The 26012-nt window shown below is 37.8% G+C and overlaps 1 protein-coding gene across 1 annotated transcript in view; it reads right to left on the reverse strand.

Moving 5' to 3' along the window:
• The window catches only part of ZSWIM6 (zinc finger SWIM-type containing 6), a 212939-nt gene that overhangs the window by 69446 nt on the left and 117481 nt on the right, over window positions 1-26012 (reverse strand). Inside the window, exon 2 of the mRNA XM_053590125.1 lies at window positions 10620-10976. Within this exon, the coding sequence (XP_053446100.1) occupies window positions 10620-10976 (357 nt within the window). The remainder of the gene's footprint in view (window positions 1-10619; window positions 10977-26012) is intronic.

The raw sequence follows: 26012 nt of genomic DNA on the forward strand, positions 1-26012 counted from the left end.
AGTGCACATATGGAAGTAAATCTCAATGAAAATCACCCTGAAAGCAGAGAAGAGAGGATGGTACATTTACACCCATTGGCTACAGTGCATACCATCTGGAAGAAGGGCACACGTACACTGTAACTTTGACTCAATCTGTACAATAACAAAGTATGCAAACAAAATATGTGTACCCCCTCCTAACATTCTGAAATTACAAAAAAGAAAATATTACAGCTAACAGTGAATAAATATATAAGAAAAGGTCAAGCACACCATAAAGCATCCTCGCAGACATTATCTAATTTTCTCCTCCCAATGTCACCTGGAGGCAAATAGAGATCATGAGCCCCATTCAACAGGGGCTGTGACTCATTCACAGTCTCACTGCTAATCCAGCCTCCTGATTTCCTTCCTGCCACTGAACGCATCCCTGAACACCGGAACTAAAATTGAGCCCTGAGGTCACCAAGGCAGCAGCAAAGATGATTTTAAGTAAAAGTACTAGTAAATTTCTAGGCATTAGTTAGCATGTTTCTCTTTAACAAGAAGCTTTACAGACACACAATGCTATTAAAAGTTAACGACTAGGTCTGTACCTGTATGCCACAGAAATCCACAGCCCCAATCCAGCCCACCTCTTTCATTCTAGGGAAACACATGCACACAGACAGACACACACACACACACACACACCCTGCACAAAGACAGCTACGGATTCTTTACCTGATTGTATCAAGAGACTTTTCAAACAACTAAACTACAGGAGCCAGACTTGTTTTTAAGTTCTTCTCAATGTCCTCCTTGGAAATCTGACACCTCCATCCTTCCTTATCCTCTTCTTAAGGAAAATTCATTCATTTCCACTGTTCTGTTGATAAACTGAGCTAAATAAATGCAATTTCTATCTTCATGGTGGTTATTTCTCTCAATTTTTGTGATTTTTAAAGTTGTTGTCTGTTGGGCACTGAGGGCCAAAATCCGGAAGCTGTCTTTCTCTAGACTGCTTAGGTGGGGGCTGACTCCTGCAGCACGGCTGAAGGCACTCAGCTGCTTGCATCATTCACAGTGTGGGAGACTTTGGGCTTTTGTTTGCCACAAAAATTGCCAAACATTAAAATATTTAATTAGGATGTCAGTTGGACATCCTACGTAAAAGTAGATCTGAAAGTAAATTGGGAAAATCTCAGTCTTGCTCTATGACCTAAATTTGCAAAGAGGGCTACATTCGAATGCTCTCCAAAAACTTTATAATACGTTATATTTTTTCATGAAAAGGAGAAGTGATATAAAGAAGAATCCATAAATAATCTTTACTTGAATTATATATTTTTTCCTTTAAAATCTGGTTAAGTTTTAAACACACTATCTTTTTTAAAAAAATATGATAGATTTTGAAACTGCTATAATGAACCATTTAATTTACATACCTACAGATTTTGGTTGTCCAAGTGGAGAAATGCCTAACAGCAAATGTGTAAATAATGTGTAAATTATGTTTTCTCAAGTTTTTAAGGAAATTAAGTGCTATGATTTGAAAACTGCCCCCTCTAAAATTCATGTTGAAACTAAATCCCCAATGTGGCAGTTTTGAGAGGTGGGGCCATTACGAGGTGAGTGGATCATGAAGGCTCTGCCCTCGTGAAAGGATTAATCCATTCATAGATTATTGTATTAATGGCTTAAGAGATTAATGGGTTATCATGGGAGAGGAAGCGGCATCTTGAAGAAAAGGAGGGACCTGAGTTAGCATGTTACCGTGCTCAGCTTAAGGCTGTCACCAGATGTCACCCCTCAACCTTGGACTTTGCAGCCTCCATCACTGTAAGAAGTAAGTTCTTTTCTTTATGAAGTTATTCTCTTATAATCAACAGCAAACAGACTAATACATCAAGGTTTTGGTTTTGATTTTTTGTTTGTTTGCTTTTTGTAAGCTAGTCTTAGAATTAACTTACTTCTTCAGAGTACTGAGGAATGGAGGAAGGCATTGGAGAAGAAAATGTCCCGAAGTCTACACACAAGCTGGAAGGGTATGCAGAGAGCTCCTAACTTTGCATGAGAAACTCAGATTCTGGTTCTAAGGCACCATTTGGAGAAACTACACATCCTCCAGCGAATCACTTAAGCTCCTAAGGCCTCCATTTCCTCAATTCTAGAATTCTATAATGTAGGAATAAGAAATTAACTCAGGAAAAAGGAATAAGAAATCTGCTCATGTGATATAAAAAACTTCCTAACTTAGTATTAATAATGCAAGCAAAGATAACTAGTGGATAAATAAAACATAAATTTACTCTGTGTACAACTCAACATTCTAGAAATAAGACCATGTACACTATACATTGAAGACGAAAAAATTAAAATGTCTACACCAACAATAATAACCCTAAAGTAAAAAAGTCACATATTTAACTTTAATGCTGAGATTTAACTATTTAAATCCTAATGTTTTTACTACATGCATTTACAGTCTTGCCTAAGTCTCATTTAAAATGTAAGACTTGCCAAATTAATTTCTACTTGTTAATGGCTGTTTAAAATCAAAGACAAACCTCTCAGCATTTAGCTTTGGGAAGGGAATGAAAAAAGAAACATAATGCATGTATTCATACATTTGCTATTAGATATTCCCCACGGTGGGCAGGAACCAGAATCTGTATATTAAGTAAATTAAATGGTCCACTAAAATGTTTTAAAGCCAATCATGTTTTTTATCCTTATTTATATTTATAATTATAAAGGCTGTAATATTTACAACTGTATAATTAATCTTTGTGGATATTTTATTACAGAGGCTTAATTCTTCTGAGTTTCAAGCCTTCAGGGAAAGTGAAATTATTTGTTGAAAAAAAGCGAAAGTGTAATTGTTTCTTTTTCCTAGACATGATGTACAAGTCTGATTCACCTTCCTACCTTGATAATGTAATACCACAGAGAAAAGCAAAAGAGAATTCAGACATAAAGGGCCACCAAACAAGAGTCTATAGCTTTCCCTCTCCACTGTGTGATCTCATCTGGTTCTGAATTAGTTTTGATTTACCCCAACATCAAAACTCCTTACCCCAGAGCTAGTCATGGTGCCAAGTGACTGTAGTTCTAGCCACTGAGGAGGAACACTTGAGCCCAGGAGTTTAAGTCCAGCCTGGGCAACATAGCAAGACCCTATACTTTAAAAAAAAAATTCCTGAGGCATACGGTGAAAAATAGACACCGAGACACCACTTTGACCCCTTGAATCAAAGTATATTTCTGGGATACAAAATGAAAGTGGAAATTCTGTATTTGGAAACATGCTCACAACTGGCTTATACTGCGTCTGGGTTTGAATGGGAGGTTTAATTTTTTCTCTTCCCTTACTGTGCTGGAAAACAGATTCAAAACAAGAAAAGAGTAAAAGGCTCTACTTTACCTGGTTAATATTTTTATCTTGACTAGTACCTAACTACAGTAACTCTGTTGTCCAAATAATGCTTTTAATCATTTATTTTTATAACAGTGTCTCTTTTTGTTAAAATTAAATTATGAAATTCCGTCTGTTTAGGCAGAATACAGGCAGCAGATGTCTACACTGCAAAGGTGATTAATTTAGCCTCTTTTGTGGAACCTGCAGAAGAATGCCATCTCCTACAGTTGTAATGTTTGTTCAAGCTAGGAAACATTAACTTGGTGGCTTACAAAGCCAGTGGTATACCTGTCTTAGAAGACGAAAGCAAAACTATTGGCGATGAGAGGCAAAAAGAAAGACTTTAGCGATTCAGACTTTAACAAAAGTCTTTCTTTAGAGCAAAGAGGAAAAGAAGACTGCTGAAAAATAATAAACACTGAATAAACACTCTTCAGAAATACTTTAAATTTTATCCTTAACTAAATTCTCGTTTCGAGGTAGTGACTAATGTGTTCATTTCAATTTATAATCTTGCTGTAGTTGAAACAGCCAGACCCCTCGTCACAGTCTGTCCTCTATGGCCAGTCCATGTGATTCTACTGACATGATACGGTGGAGCGTCCTTGCAGAGAGCTGTAAGAGGACAACCTGTGTTCTTCCTGATGTGGGCAAATGGCAGAGGAAGCCCCGGCATGCACCATGTTCTGAGCCCCCAACAAACCACCTTCTTTCAGCTAAATGCCAAGGAAGTAAAGCAGCAGCACTGTCATCAGCATCCATCTCGGGGTACTCCAATAGACCGGTCAGGGTTTATGGCCCCTCCTGGATTATTTTCCTCTCTTCTGACTTTATTACTCATCTCTTATATCATTTAATTTACTTCAGGAGTTCAATAGTATACTTATTCATGTACAGAAATAATCATGTTTTTATATAGAAAAAAAAAAAAATCAATGAAGTACTTCTATATTCTCCAATGCTTATTAAAAAACGCAGAGTACAAAAGCACAGAGTGCAGAACAGGGAAGTCACTTTCCATGACTTACCTATTAAATGTATTAACGACTACTGGCTATACAAATGTAAATAATTAAATGGAAAGTTCGCAGAAAGTCTTATTTTTTCCATAATCAAAGTCTTCAGATTTATTGAAAGATAATCACTATATTTGTAGGCGCTAACAAATCATTTTAAAGGGCCTTTTATAAAACTTGTTCACAAATTATTTTCCTCAACTATTTACCACTGCCCTTGAAGACTCATAGCAAAACAGCAACTAACATTTTACTAATTTAACTGTCCTGACCTTAGGAAATAGGCAGTCTTTATTGCCCACATTTTACAATCAAGGAAACTGAGGCCTGAGGAGATTCAGTTACTTGTCTGTCGTAACAAAAGTGGCAGAGAAAGGGCCGGTACTCCAGCCTGGGCTGTCTAACTGTAAAGCCAGCACTCTTCTGTACAGGTGTATTCTCAAAGAAAAATTGCTCACAGAATATAAACCCTGCAGTCCAGTCAGCAATGGCTGCCTTGGGAAGGAAGGGTGCTGCTGGAGGCTAAAGGAGATACTGGGAATAATGGGGAACCAACAAAGACTTGCCCTTTTATATACTTCATATACATCTAAAATTTTCCCAATATGCATTATCTTTTTTTTTTAATTTCTCTAGGTTTTAGTATAGTTTGAATTCTCTCCATAGAATATATTTGCTAATAATAGTGACCATCAGGAGATTATACTTTTGTTTCACCAACTTTCAACACCAAAATGTTCTCCAATAGAAAGGATAAGCTTGTAATCAAGCATACTTGTAATTTAGGATACTTCCAAAAACTGGTTGCTAAAGCAAGCTCAACTATAGTGAACACAACCATCCACAGGGAAATAAAAGGAAGAGAGACGTGACATGCGGCCTCCATTAGATGACTCCCTCTGCGAGTCACGGGTAGATACAGGGTGTGTGTGTGCTCATGTCCTCGAAGAATAAAGCTCCAAGATTCTACTAAGAACAAAACAGAATGAAAGATGGCGGAGGGTAACTTTTTGTTTAACAAATATGAGTGCTTATTAGGTCTTAAGTACTGTGCTTTGGGAGGCTATCAAGATACACAGCCATAGTTTCAGCCCTGGTCGAACCTACAATCATATGGAAATTCAGAGCTGTGCAATGAAGATAGGACTGCTGAGTAGATTTGCTTATTTATTTGCAAATATCTGGGAAAGCCTGAACAGACTCCTATTACATAAGGTGGCTGGCATACAAAGGCATTGGGAAGCTAAGTTAAGCAGGACAGGCACGCATGAATGGTATTCCTGGTCTTAGTTTTCTAAAAACCACGCTCAAACAAATTGAAATGGAAGAATAACACCTCAATGTACAACCAGGGAGAAACTCTAAGGAGGTACCTACACCTTTGCAGTAGGGGTCCTAGGTTCCTCCTGTGTTTCTGCAGATGTACTAGCAAGGACACAGAGTCAGAGGTAGAAGAGATCTTAGATGCCAGGTGTGAACCCCCATCTGACGTGTGAATACATCCCTCTACATTTGGCTGAGATGGCATCTCTGGCCACATGAAAGGGAAGGAAGAGACGAGCCCAGCCTGCTCTGGGGATTGGCCCCGGCTGTGGGAGTAAAAGGATCACTGAAATGATCCCCCCTTACACTCCCCTCTGCTCCACACAGGAGCCAAGGCCGTAGTTTCCCCGCAATCTATGTCCCTTTACTGGAGGCTGCCGAGGATAAGCTAGCCCATAGGGAAATCAGGAAAAGAATAACAAGAGAGAAAACAGAGGAAGAGAAGTAAATAGGTGCCAGAAATTCAGGGGAAATCAAGACAACCTCCAACTCCAATACCGCCCATCCCTCAACTGGTCTTTGCTGTCTTCTTAACAGTGAGTACGTATGTGGATACCCAACATGAGGCAAGCTCATTTATCTTTTTTTATTATTACACCTGTATACCTCATTAAAATTCCCTCAACACTGTTAGAGAAGATTATGAGTATTTTAAATATAATAAATAATAAGTTCCATCCAAAGTCACACAAGTAAAACATAATAGAGACAACAATGGTGTTCAGACCTCCAGATTTAAAGTTCAATGTTCTGTCCCTACACCACAATTTACCAACCTTCATACATCTCCTTTAACAGGAACCATAAAAGACAAAAACAGATCAAGCTGACTAAGAGAGTACAGACTTTGAAATCAATAAATAGTATTAGTACTGGGCGGCACCGGCAGCTCAGTGGGTAGGGTGCCGGCCCCATATACCGATAAGGGTGGGTTCGAGCCCAGCCCCAGCCAAACTGCAACAAAAAAATGGCCAGGCATTGTGGTGTGCACCTGTAGTCCCAGCTACTAAGGAGGCTGAGGAAGGAGAATCGCCTAAGCCCAAGAATTGGAGGTTGCTATGAGCTGTGACGCCACAGCACTCTACGGAGGGCAATAAAGTGAGATTGTCTCTAAAAAAATCTTAAAAAAAAAAAAATAGCATTAGTACTTAGAAATCAATAAATCTCTAGGTTTAAGTACTTAGCAAAGATACCACCTTCTTTTTTAAGAATATGGAAGCTTTTAATTAGAATATACAAACTGAGAGCAAACAATTTTGCTAAAAAAAAAAAAAAAAACCCACAGAGCTATAACTGGCAATCTCCTTGGTGGGCCATTAACATGAACTGTCTTATAGCCATTTTTAGCATACAGTGGTTAATTTTATGATCTAATTACGATTATGTGGAAAATTTTATGAAAACACATTGCAATGTAAGAGGACTAGTGACAAGTACTAAACTATGACAATGACTAAGTCTATCTTCCAACAACCTTCACTGACTCTATGACCTTGGACAAGTCAGCAACCCATTCTGCCTAGTTTCTTCATGTACAATCTATCACAATTATAATTTGCAATATCTAGCTTACAAATAAATTGTGAGAAACAGTGTCCATGAATGAGACTTGAAAGAAAGCTTTCAATTCCTCAGGTCAAAATTCTTTAAAAAATAAAATATTTCAAGATAATAAGGAAAAGCAACTAATAGAACTTTAAGGAGCATTAGGATAAGTTCACAAGGAAAATGGAAAAAACAAAATTATCAACATAGTTTGTATTCACTTAAATTACATTACACCTTGTTCCAAAAATTATTCCAAAATGCGAACTAAACCTCACTTTATGATACCAACTAATCAAATCTAAATCATATCTTAACTCTATTTACCTAGCAAGGTAAAAGTGATGCTCTTCCTTAGAGAAAAATTAAATCCTTCCAATATTCAAGACATTTTTTTTCCAAAGAAAAACGTTATACCCAGAAAACCATACAAGTACTGCATTAGAAACGATTTAAAAAGAATGTTTTAGGAAGCAGGTGGGACCACAGAGTCAAACAACTGCAAAACATTTTTATTCCCACCTCCTACTAAGTCATTAATCTAACAATTAAAATAAGACCCTCCAGGGAACAGATTTCCCATTTCATCACTTAAGGTCATGGCCTGCTTCCTAACTCTTCTTTTTTACCCCTTGTCAAACTAGAATGGAAGGCAGAAAGCAGCTCATGTAATTGGCCCATTTCCAGGCAGGGAGCAAATCTGATGATAAATTAAGTGAAGAGAAATCTGGTGGGATAAACTGCTCAAGTTCACTGCTCTGATGAAGGCTGCTCTCATACATAAGTTATCTGAAAATTACATAGAGACTAAAGTTGATTTGCATTCTGTGCTTGATAGTCCCTTAGATATCTTTTCTATTTAATTTTCGAACCTATGAAAGAAATGTCATGTGAACATACAAGTTTATGCTCTCCCATACGAGTTTAGGGTACGTACATTGCTTCATTAGTTCCACATTTCAACACAGAAACAGACTTTGAAATCTTTTAATAAGGAACTTTTGGGGTCACTATTCTTAAAAAAAAAGCAAGACCAATGCAGAATAAGCAATCGATTATTGATGTAGGCCTTTGGTTAAACTAAAACTCAAAAGAACAAAGTAACCCTAATAGATTACATGACCCTGGTGAGGGTAGGAGAGAAAAAAAAAAAAGAATACATAAAAGTTTGAAGAAATGGTATATCCTATTCTTCTGCCTTCACTAAACAATTTAATAAGATGCCACAAATAGGCTCCTGAGAAATCTCTGGGATGATTGTTAGCTGGGCTGAATCTTCACAAGGCTGCAAGATTTGAGACAGATGGTGTAACAGAGAAGAAGCCTTCTTGAAAAGCTCTTGAATACATGTGCTTTTGGTGGCTTGAAGGTACTTCTGTGCCAGAGTTGTTTATACTCTTGTTATTTAACATTGGCAGACGCTATCAAGTCAAATACCTTATGATAGCTACTTTAATAAAGCTAAGTCTGATATGGGGAGCACTAGAAGAAATATAAATACATGGATTTTTCTCTGACATAAATACCACATTAAAAGTATCTCAAAGCTTCGAGAGACTTGTAAAAGAATGCTCAGAGCAGCTGTATTCAAGGCAAGGCCCACCAACAGGAGAGTGGACAGACAGTGGTGTTCTCACACCCTGCATACTCCAAGGCTGTGCTGTCCCATGCCACATATGGCTGTTAAGCACTCAAGCAGTATGGCTGTAGTATGAATTGAAATGAGTTGTATAGTATAAAACTGGAATTCAGACTTAATATAAAAAAATAAAAATATCAGTATTTTTCTTGAATAAAAATTTATGATTATTATTAAATCTATTAATGAATGTTAAATAAATTTTGAGGATATACTAAGTTAAAGAAAACATACTATCAAAATTAATTTTACTTGTTTCTTTTTACTTTTCAAAACATGTCTATTTAAAAAATGGTCTCAAACTTCTTTCTTTAAACATGTTTATTTGCTGTATCAATTAACGACCTTAAAGAAAACCTAAAAGAATAGGGTTGAATGATTTGTTCTCTATTCCAAATCAATATAACTAAAGAAGTGTAACAATCTTTGGTCCCTGAGCTGCACAGTCAAGACTGCATTACTTTCTTTTTTTTCTTTTGTAGAGACAGAGTCTTACTTTATCGCCCTCGATACAGTGCCATTGCATCACAGCTCACGGCAACCTCCAACTCTTGGGCTCAGGCGATTCTCTTGCCTCAGCCTCCCGAGTAGCTGCAACTACAGGCATCCACCACAATGACGGGCAATTTTTTTGTTGCAGTTTGACCGGGGCTGGGTTTGAACCCACCACCCTCGGTATATGGGGCTGGCGCCCTACTCACTAAGCCATAGGCGCCGCCCAAGACTGTATTAACTTTCTTCAACATATTTTTAAATATTTAAAACATCATGTCCCAGTATTTTAAAAGCACAAGCAACCTACATTTTAACAACATAGTTTATCCTCATTAACGTCCTATAGAAAATAAGTGGTGGGTATATTTCTAAAAAGTTGCACATACCAGGGGTGCCAAAAACTTAGAATATATATATATATGAGAAAGAAAAAAACTGTTAAATTTATAATACTTAGGTCGCATTTAACTTCCACAATTAGAGGTACTTAGCATGATTTGTATTCATCTTTTGTTACCAGTATATGTTATTAAATTTTAATATAGTATTTTCTTGCTTAAAATGTGTATACGTTTCTTTGGCACCCTCTGTACATACATTCTTGTGAGTTGATGTATTTGCACTGTATAAAACACTTGATAAATGTGTTTGTAAATAACTGAGATAACATATTCTATGTATAAAAATTTTAAAAGAAGTGTACATACCCTAAACTCGTATGGGAGAGCATAAACTTGTATGTTCACATGACATACAAGAAGTATTCTTTTGTGGTTTCTTATACAAAATAGTACATCTACAGTCTCTCTAAACAAGTAGTAGTATTTTTCTAAAAATATTTTTTTTCTTAATATGAGGCACCTGTACTGGAAAATTTTAAAAGAAAATGAAAAAATTCTGAATATGCCCAAGTCAGTTAAATGACTATACAAGTGTTTTGCATAACTAATACCTAGTTTTCAGTGAACTCTTACTAAATGTAAAGGAAGCTATAGAGTCTAGCTTTAACACGAGCAATTTTTCTGAGCACAAAAGGCTTGCCGCCTAGCATGAAGTAATTCTAAAGAAATATTTTAATATAACTAAATTTAAAAATCTCTTTCAACTACCTAAGAGCAGTGCGAAAGACCTATTTCACATTTAGTTCATTTCATGCAGAAGAACTAAATTTATAAATGAAAACAGATCCAGAGATGAAATGTATAAAGTCTATACTCACCGTGAACTTGGTTGATTTCTGAATTTTGGGAGAGAATTTCATCTGCTAATTTTTGAGCAGTTGGCAAAACTTCTGTGTGGTGCACTGTGATCAAATACTGTACAAACTTTTGTAGTTGGTCTCTATTCATTTGAAAGAGAGTCTCTGAAATGGGAAGATGCAGCTTGACCTGGTCTGGCTTGCGGATGCGGTATAAAGACAGTGCCACAACATGGGCACAATAAAATATGTCCTTGTTTCCACAGCTGCAGGTCACTGAGGTAATCTTGCAACGATCAAAGCTGATGGCCACGTTGCAAACAGTTTCTGGCTCCGATTGTATTGCAGGTTCTGTCACTGTGCCGCTCAAGTGGAAACCTATGTGAAAGAAAGGGAGAGTTCAGCTTCTGCCTTCAGATGCTATGAAATGCTCTAATTCTTTGAAACATGTGGAACTTGACAGCAGCAAAGAAAAGAATATGATGGGTTTTATTTTCAAGTACGAGCATTCAGGCCACTTCTCCAACCCCCCCACCCCCACTCCCATTACAGGTAAAATAAATGATATCCAACAGACATGCTAAATTATTTTATGCAACCACATGAGTGAGTATTGTCACACACCACTGCCACATACATAGGGAGCTGTTAGATCACAGCTATCGTCATTACTCTGCTCTGACTCTGTGGTATATAAGACAAAAATGGGCTACATCAGTGGGATCAGTGGGTTTTTTGTTTTTCCTTTTCTTTTTTAGAGTAGAATCAGCCAGCTCAGCTTATACATAGGGAGCTGTTAGATCACAGCTATCGTCATTACTCTGCTCTGACTCTGTGGTATATAAGACAAAAATGGGCTACATCAGTGGGATCAGTGGGTTTTTTGTTTTTCCTTTTCTTTTTTAGAGTAGAATCAGCCAGCTCAGCTTTCTTCTCAGGCCACCCCCCAAGAAAAATAACCACCACCCTCCTTTCCCTCCACCTTTATTCCAGGCAGCCACCAGCGGGCTCCGCCACACTGCATCTCTGAGAGGCTTCCTTTCACAAACTTTGACCAGGGAGTAGCACACACAACACACGCCCCAATATAGCAGTTTCTATGAGGAATGGTTGTGGAGAGAGCTGAAGAGCCCACCAAATTCTCATACACACCACAGCCCAAGTCAGTCAGTGATTATTATTATTATTTATTTATTTTGCAGTTTCTGGCCCGGGGCTGGGTTTGAACCCGCCATCTGCGGCATATGGGGTCGGCGCCTTACCCCTTTGAGCCACAGGTGCTGCCCATCAGTGATTATTTTCTTTCACATCACACAGAGGAATGCTGGTATAAATGTAAGGTTGCTAGACACACATGCACTCTCTTAAAAACATGGTATAAAATCATCAAGGGAGAAAGGACTTCAGAGGCCTTGTACCTTAAACACAGACCCACACAGCAGTCCTCTATAAGCTCCATAACCAATGGCCATTTGGCTACTTTTTTTAATGGCCCAGAGATAAGATGCTCACCCCGCCTGGGCAGCCATTCACCACTGGACAGCAATAGCTACAGCTATAGGCAACTGAAAACTGCCTCTCACCACCACTGCCGACCAGTCAGTCCTGGCCTACTTGGCCAGAGGACAAATCCTCCACATTCCTTTTCCCTAAATGCTTAGGGAGGTTATCCTGAATTGTTGGGGTTGGGGATGCACCCATGAAGCGGCCTGAAGGTTATGGGAAGGGAATCCAACCTCCAAGACTCAGATTTACCTCAGGATTTCAGGTGTCTGGCAGAAATCTGAATGACACTGAAGCCCTGGGCCCACTCTCAGCCTTCCACTCTCTCCACTATGTTAGCACAACTCACCCATCTCTGACCTCCAAGATCCCCTTCAGAATCTTTACCATGTGGAGACTTTGGGAGACATGGAGCTGCAGAGATGAGACTGAAAGTGACAGATGATGCCAAGGATTCACATATGGGGCATTCAAACCAACTTACTGAAAAGTCGGAAAAATCACAGCTCACAAGAAATCTTTCAGAGTAATGTAATTCATAACGAGCAACACTTAGTGTAAAGGAGAAAAGTACTGTAATAATTTTAACCAAATGAATAAATTAAAAGAGAGCATTCCCTAAAAACAAGTCACTATAAATGCTTTATGATAAGAAATTTGAGAACTGTCATGATAGATAACCTTTGGTTTTCTTCCTGAAATACTATGCTTGTTTCAGAATGGATATTCCAGTCTCCTCTTTTTTTTTTTATTTTTTATTTTTGGCTGGGGCTGGGTTTGAACCCGCCACCTCCGGCATATGGGACCAGCGCCCTACTCCTTGAGCCATAGGCGCCGCCCTGGTCTCCTCTTTTTTTAACAAGAACTTTTTTCTAGAAAACCACATTTAAAGAAAGAATACATAGTAAAGAATAAATTTTTAAATGTCTGTTTTCCCATGAAGAAAAAGTAAACATCCCAGCAAATCTTAAAAATGAAGAATAAAAGCAGTCTTGCCTAATAGGGGCACTAGAAAGTTGCAACAATTAAAAGTCCACAGGACAAGCACAGATCAAGACAAAGAAATATCAATGGATCACAAGAAAGAGTCCAGAAAGTTTCCAAGTACATTCAATTCAAGGCAAACTCTTTTCCACCTGTCACATATATGCTTACATGGGGAAAGGAGTTATCATAATAGGAAAACAGTTATCATCTCTTCCCACTTAACACAGTCCTAGCTCTCCTTGCTTGCCAACTCAAATGTCTTTGTCTCTCCAATAGAATTCTTCTAATCACAGGCAAAGCCAAAACAATTTAGGATCCAAAAGAGTTAGACTAGTTAGTATTTAAAGATTCTAAAAGGAGATTACATAATAGGTGCTTCAAAAGACTCATTTACCTATCAAAGAAGAGGCCATTATGAAAACCGATGAAGCCCTTAGTTTTTGCAAAATTGACCTCCTTTATTCATGTGAGTTATGCTGTATGATTCAGAAAAAAATAAGTATGTTGAATCCTGATATCATACAATATGCTGGGAGAAAATTCCACATATTCTCTAATTTTATTAGTGAACACTTACTATTCTTGTAAGGATTTTTACAAAGCAAACTACAAAATATTGGGACTGCCAAAACAACTTATTCCAAGAGATATGTGAGGACACAAATGAATACAGATATGTCTAACAGAGCAACACTTCATTAACCTGATATCAGCAAAGATTAAGGTATTTCATGAGTGTTCATTTTCCAAGTAACTCTAAATTATCTTTCAAGTACCCACACTCCTTTACAAATTCCAACCATTTTTGACTGAAATAATGATGTGAATTCTACCCCTCCACCCTAATCAGCCAATCATGTAGGGTGTTACCAAGTGAGCTAGGAAAAGCAGGCCCTAGACCAGACAACCCCAAGTGGCAGTATTTTTAAAGTAGGCTATTTCAGGCGGCGCCTGTGGCTCAAGGAGTAGGGCGCCGGTCCCATATGCCAGAGGTGGTGGGTTCAAACCTAGCCCTGGCCAAAATGCAAAAAAATAAATAAATAAATAAAGTAGGCTGTTTCTGTTACTTTTGTCCACTACCAGATGACTTCTCTCCTCCACTGTCAGCCTTTCCTGTAGAAATTTCCCTGCTCTCAGGTCAGCTGCATGTCTAATTCGATTAGCTTTGTGGCAGCTACTTAATACTCAGAGGCCTATTTGTTCTGTGGGGAAGGGACTTCCCCTTACTTTTAGGTGGGAATGCTAGAGGTGAGAGACTTTACCTTCAACACAGGAAAATTACATACACGCACAATAGGCAGCTGGCACATGTGTATTACTTTCTAAGACCAAACAATACTGAGTCGATATGTAACCATTCCACCAGGCCTTACTTCAGGACTATACAGTGGTCCTGTGCTGTGGACCCTCCAATTTCAGAAACCTTCTTGGAAATTCCACCTCACTCTCTGTGGGTCCTAGTCATACCAGAGCACCCGCAAGAAAAGCAAGGAGAATACTCGGCCCCCAACAATACGAAGAAGGTCGTAAGACATCACACACACACACACACACACACACACACACACACCCTCACCGCCCCTATCCCCTAACTGGTCTTATCTCTTAGGTTTTGTTTCATAACAAAACAGTGCTCCTGAGAAAGGATTTTGCCTTTCTGGAGTGCTGACAAATTATGATAACCACCTGTTTTAGGACCACAAATGGAGAATTTTCTGGGACAGGTAGCTGTGTAACAGAACTACGCAAACAAAAAGGGACAATCCCCACTCAGGAGTAAAACACGGATCATTAACTGCAGAATTAAAACTGAAGAAATTATAAACCCTTTTCTTAAAAAATATTTATTTCACTTTATAAAATATAATCTGTGAAAGACAGTTACTCCCACAAGAGCAAACCTCACAAATTGTTTTATCATGACGCTGTCACGGAACCCAGTAAAATGTTAATATCCACATTCTCAATCTGGACGAACTGAAGAATAACAAAATTGAAACCAAGCCCTGGCGGCGTCCTACAGTCAGGTCAGGTTCTGCCACTTAAATGCTGTGTGCCTTGTACATGTTAAATATTTAACCTCTCTGAATCGGACTTATTTGTGTGCAAAAGGTGGCTAGAAATACCTCCTAGGGTTGTTTTGGGAATTAAAACAAAATAACGTATGTAAAGCACCTAGCACATAGTAAAAGTGCTCATTAAATTTTATTTCCCTTTCCTTCCCTTCTCTGCTGGAGAAACAAGGGAGGGTGTCCAACACATTCCCTTCCATCCATAACACTTCCTTTTTCTCAGCTCCTGGAATCTTGAGTGGAAGAGGTCTAAGTCCTGAGATGGTGTGCTGAGAATGTCTGAGGGCAACCCTACAAGAATCACTGCCATTTGATGGCAAAACAAAAAAACTTCAGTTATTTACACTTTTTGACTAACCCAACCGTCTTTCCCCATTTTCTGATTAAGTTCTGCCAACTCACAAGTAGTTAATTTTGCGAAAGAGTATTACTTTCACACACACAGACAGTAGAAAATATTAGGAAAGAGATTTTCTTAATAATCATATACATTTCTTTTTTTTTCTTTTTTTTTTTTTTTGTAGAGACAGAGTTTCACTTTATGGCCCTTGGTAGAGTGCCGTGGCCTCACACAGCTCACAGCAACCTCCAACTCCTGGGCTTAAGCGATTCTCTTGCCTCAGCCTCCCGAGTAGCTGGGACTACAGGCGCCCAGGATTTCTAAAATGTTATAATGCAATGATTCCCAAAGTATGGTCCTGAGACCCTAACCACCAGGTTCCCAAGTGCCTTTCAGAGAGTCTACAAGATAAATTTTTTTTCATAATTCTATCTAGACATTGACCCTTTAAAATCTCTTTCATGAGTGTACATTTAGTTTTCCAGAGGCCACTGGATGTGTGATACTGTAACAAACCGAAAACAGAGACAGACAGGAAAAACCAGCCCTCTTCAATTAAGGTAGACATTAAAGGAAATTTGCAAAAAATGTACAACAATATCACTTTTCACTAACTTATTTTTATTTGGGGGACTATAGTTGTTTTATTCATAAAGGTATATTATTTATGTTAGCATGAATTTATTATTGTTATTTAATAAACATATTCTTATTTATTTATTTAAGACAGAGTCTCACTATGTCGCCCTCAGTAAGAGTCGTGGCGTCACAGCTCACACCAACCTCAAACTCTTGGGCTTAAGTGATTCTTTTGCCTCAGTCTACCAGTCACTGGGACTACAGGCGCCCACCACAGGCACCCGCCACAATGCCCAGCTATTTTTGTTGTTGTTGTTGTTGTTTAGCAGGCCCAGGCCAGGTTCAAACCCCTGATCCCAGTGTATGTGGCCGGTGCCCTAGCTGCTGAGCTACAGGCACCGAGCCAACATATTTTATTTTATTATTATTTCTTTTTTTTTGTAGAGACAGAGTCTCACTGTACCGCCCTCGGGTAGAGTGCCGTGGCGTCACACGGCTCACAGCAACCCCTAACTCTTGGGCTTCAGCGATTCTCTTGCCTCAGCCTCCCGAGCAGCTGGGACTACAGGCACCCGCCACAATGCCCGGCTATTCTTTTGTTGCAGTTTGGCCGGGGCTGGGTTTGAACCCGCCACCCTCGGCATATGGGGCCGGCGCCCTACTCACTGAGCCACAGGCGCCGCCCCCAACATATTTTATTTTTTTCTTAGTTTTCATTCCATACACAGTAAATATCAGTCAATGGATATAATCCTCATAAGTAAAAGTGCTCTGGGATGCTCCATTACTAAAAGTGAGACCAGAAAAAAGGTGAAGAACTGCCATTACAATGCACTGCCAAGACGGATTAGAAATAACTCCTCTCAATTGTCTTTGACGTGGCATTATTTGCACGTGGATTTATAGTAGGCCAATAGTTAACAAGACTCAACACTGACCTCCTTTACACTGAAGGAGCGAATTTCTCACAAGTGAACAAGATTCAAATCATCTACATTAATTTCACATTAACAAAGATTAAGGTTTCTAAGAAGCAAGTATTTAATTCTTCACTAATATTCCAAATTAAGCTTTTCTTGGAATTTTTATTTTTCATATCTTAGGTTAAACTTTCGTTGAATTTTAAAGGAAACAAAGAGACTGAAGCTATCAGACTGGAGAGAAAACTACTCTAAAATACACAAAGAATTTCTAAAGGTTGGCCATTTTGTGCATATATGTATATATGCTCAGTTAACTGAAATATGGTTATAAACTCAAAGCATTAAAAAATTTCTAAGCTAAAATAAACTGGCAGACATGAAATAAACATACACAGTAAAAACCATTGCTTTCATGGCACATTCTTTTTAGAAAAATATGCGCTCTGTGCATGAGGCCGTCAAGTAACATATTCTTTGTTGAAAGAGAATTTAACAGAAGCACTGGTGTAGTGCTTACACAAATACATCTTTCACCCTTTTCCTAAATAAAAAGAACCCTCAGGGAAATTAAAGGCAGAAACCAAGGCAATGTAATGTTATGGCTGAAAGGGTGGCAAGGGCTGTGAGAGGTTTTTCTGTAATTTTTTAAAGCCAAGTCTAAAAATGCAAAAGTGTTAACAATGAACACTCTTGTGACAATGTATTCATTGGTTAACTAAACCCCACTATCTTGGCTAAATGTATAGTAACTAATGCTTGATTATTTGGCCCTGGTAAAATAGATAGGTTAATCATTGCCCAAAAAACCCTACCTTTTACCTTTCCTAACTCTGAAAACTATTGCACACAATCCAACATCCCACACATTGCAATGGTCAATGTTAAGAACAAAAATTTTTAATTCAAATAATACACAACGTCCACATCAGCACTACAGATAATGTAAGGGCCCAAGATGGAGGCAATAAAGGCAATTTGAAACCGAGTTGTCTGAAATATAATATTCCTTTTTCAACTTCATAATTTTCTCAAAAGGAAATCCTAAATTAAAGAGACTGCATCCTGTGAACTGGCTGATTAAATCTTCTAGCCCTAATTTCTAATACTAAGTTTAAACAGCTTATAGAAAGACATTGGGAGATTTTGCCAGCAATCACTAATGAAGTGGTTTCCATCTTTTGGAAAGATTATATTTTAAAGGAAAAGCTTTAAGTCCACCTTAAAAAAAGCCTATTTGGAATAGAATCACTCCCACACTTCATTAATATTTGAGAGAAAGACAATGGCAAATTAATGCAAAGGCCAGACTGTAAACCACAGCACACCATATAAACAACATAAAAATTTACGGAGCATACATTGGATGGGCCCGAGCACAAGTTCCCAGCGGCATTCTGTTCAGTATCAGTTTTGCTTTCTAGTTAATGTAGATTCTTACACTATTTCACACAAGGTTCCATATGATCAGAATACCTGTGTTGGATATAAGCAGCATTAGTGCAGTAGATAATCTAAAATTAACTTTGAAAATAGGACACTTATCTCCTAATTTGACTATCTGCAATGGATACCTAGTTGCAGCCTTAGTTTAAGGGCAAAGCATCTGATTAATAAAAAAAAAGTCATCACTCCATGTCATCCCAAATCCTGAAGGACATAATGGCTCCCCCACCCCCATCACCATCAACTAATTTTCTCCCACGTATGTGTATTGTAACATGCATGTTTGAGGGAAAGAATCATTGCCCAAGCCTCAGACTCTGGATCTGGAGAGAGGAGGTAATAAAAAATTTGTTTTCTTCCTCTTCTTTACAAGTCAGTGTTCACTAAAAAGCATGGAAAAAAAAATTTGACTTGTTTTCATCTCACAAAATGCTTAGGAATATAAATTATTCGCCCCATTCTTCTAAATTTAAGCTGCTTTCTCTGATACCAACCTTTCCTAATATAAGCAAAGCAGCTCTGGTCCTCCACTCACCTTAAAGGCCAGCACTGCCCTGTGCCCTTAACCCTCTTAGCTTGCAGCCCATTGCATCCCACTGCCCCACCCCCTTGCCTCTGTGCAGTTCAGTGCTCCCTCCTTTCCCCCTCACTTTAGCCTCTCACTTGGGCCCCCAACTTCTGAAGTGCAGATGAAGTTTATCAGAGCCCTTTGGTGCCCAAATTTATATACGCCTTTGTCTTGCCTCCCAGGGCCCAGGTCTAAATGAAAAAGTGACAAAAGATCCTTTTACCTATTTACTTCCTGTTGTTGCTCTCAGCAAAACAACCTTGGGAAGTGCTTGGTTGCTAGCTTTAGGAGCAGTGGTGAAGGGGAAACTGGAGAAGAGTTATGTTTACTAAACAGAGCCAAGAGGTAGAAAGTGTGGGCAGACCTGCAAGGGCAGGATGCAGGCCTCAGTAGCCAATCTTCCACCACACCCTGGAGCCTGAACCCTCACCCTAATATGAGCCCCCACATTTTGGTCCTAACTAATCCTAATGCCTTGTTCCAGGCCCAGGCTCTAAACCACTTAATTCTCACAACCATCCTGCAAAGTAGACATCTTCTGTAAGCTGATGGATCCAGCACAGCTCTTTGAATACTCCAGGCCCCTGAAAGTATATCCAATGGAACTCAAGGGGTTCCCCCAAGCAATGCCCATCCTGCATTGTAAAAGTCACAAGTTAACTAAATGCTCTGGCCCTAAGCCCAGGGTACTTCAGTCTATCTCTAAGAGTCCACTCCTCCCTTAAAATACAATTAAAGTGGAAGTTCCGCGATCGCCATAGCAGGGGTCTGTGGCATCCTGTCACAAAAGACTATCGGGAGGAGGAACTCAAAATGAATTTGTTAAGATGAAACACACAAACACTCTTGGCATATGGAACATATAGACTGGTGGTTCTCAAACCGGAATATGCATCAGAATCACCTGGAGGGCTTATAACACAGATTGCTGGGTCCCCCAGGTACAGTTTCTGATTCATCCCAGGTGATGCCGATACTAGGGATTCAGAGATCACAGTCTGTGAACAAATGACCTAGATAATCAGAATTAACAAAGCTTTTCTAGTCAAAATATTTTTAGGTAAACACACTTGGAAAATAAGAAAATTTATGTATAAAATTTCTAGCTTATTACCTAAATGTGCTCATTCTAAAAAGTCACGTGCGGGATATTAAATTGCTCTAAGCATTACAAAGATAAAATTAGTATTTTATAGTAACAAAAACTATCCCTATCAAATTGTTAATACTTATAGCTATGCCATCCATTTAAAGTAAAACCTTCATTAAAAAAAATCTAAAAGATTTTTAAATGGTCAATCAGAGAGTAATTATTTTTGCAAAGACATTGTTTTACAACATTCCTGGGATTCCTCAAAATGCATGGTTTTGGGTGTATTAGAAACAATACAAATAAAAACCTGGCAATTATTTTATTACCACATTTTTTGCTTGAGGCAAAATTGTACCCTACATAAGGAAGTCAGCAGCCAATAGAATGCACACGGTGGAGAAGGAGCTTAGAATAGGAACCTTCTAAAACAAGATCAGTCTTCCTTCAAGCTCCATCACTATCTCAGTTAAATGACGTTTAAAAAGTAATTAGCCTTAGCCTTGATTTTTTTCATCTATAAAAGGGCTAATAATACCTAACTTGCAGGGTTGCTACAAGCATGAGAACTGTCTATAACGTCAACCACCACCACGATTCCTTTTACAGAATGCCTGCTGTCATCTTCATTGTAATAGAAATGGCACATGCTCTGGGAAGCCTGGCATTTACCATGTGCTAAAACCCTAGCCTGTTAGCGTGCGTGCACAGGCTGCTGGAAATGCCAAGCTCCAAAGAGCACGCTGGCATTCTATTACAATAACGGACAAGAGTTTGTTGTTGTACTAATCTATATTCTAATACATTCATACTTCCAAACTAATGGAACTGCTATCATTTTTTCTTTTGTTCCTACTTCGCATAGCACATTTTAAAAATGTGATTTGCTTCCCAACAGAAAAAAAAGGAGATTTAGAAGACTTAATTTTGCTTCAAAATAACTTTTAGTTTAAGTAAGACAAGTTTTCACTCTTCACTTTAAAAATCACTCTACTAAAACATAAAACATCCTTTTTATCCCTAAGGTTCACCTTCCACACAAGGTATGTAAAATTACTTTCATGGCTCACGTCCTTCTCATCACTGAGCTAAAGACTAACTTAAGGTTGGATGCAACAGTAAGGGGACCTGCAATTCTTGTTGTGGGAAGAAAAAGTGACCACAGCTTTTCATTTTCAGTAATTTATGGCCTGACAAGAAAATGAAGTCAGAGCTCCTGTTCTCCTCAAAGAAGCCCAACACACTGGCTTGAGGCAGGGCCCTAAGTTATTTCGATTTTCCTGACTGTGAAGATCAAGCTGAGAAGAAAATCCTCCCTGGCCTGCGTATATGCCCTTTAGGAGCAGGGAGGCAAGTGTACTTATACCTTATCTAAATGGTACACTGTTTTTTTAAGTACATTAGTGATAATCAAAGACACGGCTCCATCTATTCAAAACATAAATAAAATTTACTATGTCATTCCCACCTATAACTTAGAGCAGTGCAATTATAAATGATTTTTTATTTTCCTTGTTTTAGTTGATGTGCGGGAAATGTTTTTGTCCTAAAATTTCTACAGTGAACACATATTATGTGTAAGAAAAAAAAAAAGTGCTTTCGCGAACATTGACAAATGTGCTCCACGTCTTCCTGAGTAAAGAATTTGACATATAAACGACTTCCAGCACATGTTCTCGGAACCTGGTTATTAAGGACACCCCTAGTACAAACACTGGTGGTCATCAATGCAGCTTTACCTTCCTGACTGGTCCAGCCTACTATGGCAAGAGGACGTGCCCAGCCTCTCCATACCCACTGGGTGCCACAGTCTAAAAAAAGGGCTACACAATTCAAACCCAAGGCACAGAGAAACGGGGCTCTTGGTGCTAATTTCAGCCATTATGTAATTTTAGCCCTATGAGCAAATTACTTAATATCTATTCTTGTTCCCTCTTCTTTTCTCATTTATTAAATAAGGAATAAAGATGTTAGATGATTTCTAGGAAATTATGGAAGTAAGCAGCAATAATGGAGAGCCGCTCATGAGAAGATGGGGATGGCAGTTGACACACTCACTCATCTAACCAATGAGACTTTTGACCTGCCCTGGCTACTCAAGAGGGTTGAATGACCTGGGAGCTTTGGCTCAGAAAAGGGAAGAAACAAAGAATAAATACTGCTATAATTGAAACCACATTTATGTCACTGGCATTAGAGGAAATTTTGTAAAGCTTTTAAATTCAGTATGAAAACAAGTAAACATTTAGTTTTCATCTACATAATTTTTACCAACTGCCTAAAACTGAGATTCTTAGGGCATTTTATCTTTTTTTTTTTTTTATTGTTGGGGATTCATTGAGGGTACAATAAGCCAGGTTACACTGATTGCAATTGTTAGGTAAGGTCCCTCTTGCAATCATGTCTTGCCCCCATAAAGTGTGACACACACCAAGGCCTTTTGTTGTATTCTACATAGCTGATTAAATGTCCAGGTGTATAAAAAAAATTCCATTACATAAATGTAGGTAAGACTTGGATATGTAAAACATAAAATATATAATAATATAGAAACATAAAAGAAACCCCATTTAAAAATAGAATAAAACCAACAGATCATCTTGCCTGCCTATCCACCTAAAAGGATGAATTCTTTCTCACACTATCCATTATACACTGTGGATATGAGTGGCCACACCACTCAACAACCACTTCCCTAATCCCCTACTTGGTAAGAGGAAATGTACAAATCTCCAGGGAAACCTCCATGAATAACACAGGATTCTGGTTCTGAGAATTCACCGGATTATTAAACACTTTTGAGTTAAAAAGTCAGATTGGAATTGAATTCAGAAATAAATAAGAGATAATACCTAATACAATGTAAAACTTAAAAAAATTAAAAGAGAAACAGAGTACAGACCCCGTTCTCCAAACTGTGTTTTATTATGGTTAACAAGAGGAGAGGGTTCCCAAGGTCATATAAATTTGGATTAAGTTGCATCTAGCACCACACTTTCAAAGATTCAGAAAACACATGAAAATGGTGACTGCTTTAAGAACTCACACAATAATGGAACTCCTCCTGAACTTGATTTACTAGAACTTTAAAGAAGATCGTAGTCAAAGGTCTAGAATAGCAACTGTACTAAATAAGAAAGAAAACACAGCTCATGATAAGCACTAGAGTTGATGAACGGGACTATGGGTTCAACTTAAGAGTTTAGAGATCATTAATCAGCATGAGTCAACTGGCAAGCTTTAGTGATTTTTCTCTAGGAGTTCTCCTGAACATGATTGACTTAAAGGCTAGAGATATCTCATCATCAATATGTCCCATCTATCATGGAAAAACCAATTTATTGGGAAGAATAAGCCTGTTGTTGAAAGTCAATCTTCTTATAATACAATACAAAAGAAAATACACCATTGTTGTTCTTGGCACCACAACTATAGTCAAAAGTTCATCGGGCATACTCTCAACTAGAAATATGAATTAATACTTGATTAAACAAAATACCATACACTCTCTATCCACATGGTTGATACAAGTGTTAACAATATTTTATATCCAAATCCTTGAAACTTGAGTGGCAACACTCAAATATCTCTGTGGCAGGACCTGAGAGAGTCTAACGTGCAAATGCTGCGTTAGATTTTATTTTACGATACAATGAGAGAAATACATGGCCCTGTGAAAAAAGAACTGCTAAGATCTGGTGGCACTTAAAAGTACCTAGAACAATGTTTAATATAAAATACATACCCCATATTTATTAAGTGAATAAATGAGTGAACGGATCAGTAAAATTTTTATTTAACAAGAGGTTAAATGAAATCTGAAATACTATAGCAGATTGTGGGAAGCTGCAAGAGAGCAGAGACTGAAAACACGTGACCTACAAGTCTTACCCAGGAAGCATACGTGAAGAAGCAGTTACTGAGAACTAAATCCTTATTGTAGACGATATCCCTAAATGAAAGGACTTTTTCAAAATCAGATGAAAACACCACTAATACTGTATGTCATACTACTATACACATATAGGAATTCGTTTTCATTTATTTCTTCTGAAGGTATAGCATTATAAAGTAGATGAACATACATATCACATGTTACCCTCAAAGAGCATTTCTATTGTACATTGGTGATAAAAACGCCAAAGGAAAGAATCAGAAACATTCAGCTATTGGCCCAGATAATCACAATTTTCCCTTCCATATCAAACAATTATTAAATAAAGCTATTTTTGAATATTGATGATCTTACGTTGCTAAACTTTTGAATTTAAAAAAATTTACCGTGGACAGTAGACGCCCTGTGCCAAATTTTTGACTATTGTTCTTTTTTAACAAGAAATGTAAACCCAAATGGCTTTAAATGTGTTAATTAAGTAACAATTATGTACATATTGGCTTAGGTTTCAGAATCAAAATATGTCTGAGGAGGGGCAGTACAAATGGAATGAGAAGTGACCTGGGAAAGAGACTTGAGTTTTAATCTCAGCTCTGGTCCTAATTAGCTGTTTAACCTTGAGTCTTTAGCCTCATTTTCATACCTGTAAAAGGCAACTAAAGGACTACATCAGTGGTCCCTTACCTTCTTTTGCCAGATGAGAGGGTAGTCATAGATCCCTGGAGAATCTGAAAAAGGGCAGTAGATGCTCCTCCCAAAATGCACAAAACTATGTGGAGTATCTCAGGTTTTAGGATCTCTGTTATCTACTCATTTATTTAGGTTAAGGGCATCCTTGTAGATCTCTCTGCAAACTCTAAAACTCCAAAAGTTTTAGATTCTAAGTAAGTCAAAAGAAGCCAAAATACACACAGTCACATTTAAAATATACAGTGAAAATTAATTTTTCTTTCATTTATAATGAACTGAAGATATTTAAAAAAATTTTATTGTATTTAAAATGTACTTTCAATATATTTCCAAATGTCATTGAGAGGCAACTGGAATACTTATCTGAGTATCCATATTCTTGAAGGCAAATATACTTATCCAAGCTCAAAAGGGACTGTATTATCCAATCTTAAGAATAAAGGACTTATTTAAATAGAGTCCACATAATATGCAGCATCAAATGGTAAAAACAAGAAAAATTCTAGAACAGGCTTTGAATGGGAAGTAAAGGGGAAGAAATGAGAAATAACGGACAGAATATATGTGATTCAATGATGGATTACTATCCTGTTCCATCATAAAACTAAAAAAAAAAAACATATCAAATACACACAGAAATATAGTACTTCAAAATAAGATAGCAGTCAAAAGATACATGGGCCACTTCTTCAATCACAATTGTTATGTTAGTAAATCTCCTTTAATTCCCTAAAATATAAAGGTATTGAATATATGATTAGGAAAAATTCATAGTTAAACCCAAAACAAAACAAAAACTGCCTGAGAACTGAATGAACCATGTGGCTAGTTTTCAAATTCTGGAATTATGAGGAAAGGCAAATGGCCATATATTTATAAATCAAACATATTAGTTCAACAAATGTTTCGTAATAGTTCAAACTAATTTCTTTGGCAGAGTATAAACTCTGCTACTTGAGGTTGAAATAAATTTGCTGCTGCTTCTCTCTGAGGTAGAAAAGTAGTCATACTGAAAAGGTCCAATCTCCAATAGCAATTTATTTCCCTGCTTCAGAAACCTATAAATGCTGGGATTGTAAAATCTGACAGAAGAGGAGTGAAGACGTAATAAATGACAGCTACAGCAGTTATCTTACTGGTCTGTTTCTTGTTTCATTTCTCTCTCTTTCTCCTAATATTTGTTCTTCCAAATTCTTTTTTACAATTTCAACCTGGGCTAAACACTTTTGTACCTTGCCCCTTTCCCTTATCCTTCGCTCCACTATCACAGTTACCTTTACAATATGCACAGCAGGAGGAAATCCATTTGAAAAGGCTGAGAGAA

Source organism: Nycticebus coucang, chromosome 1 (assembly GCF_027406575.1).
Source record: "Nycticebus coucang isolate mNycCou1 chromosome 1, mNycCou1.pri, whole genome shotgun sequence".
NCBI lineage: Eukaryota > Metazoa > Chordata > Mammalia > Primates > Lorisidae > Nycticebus > Nycticebus coucang.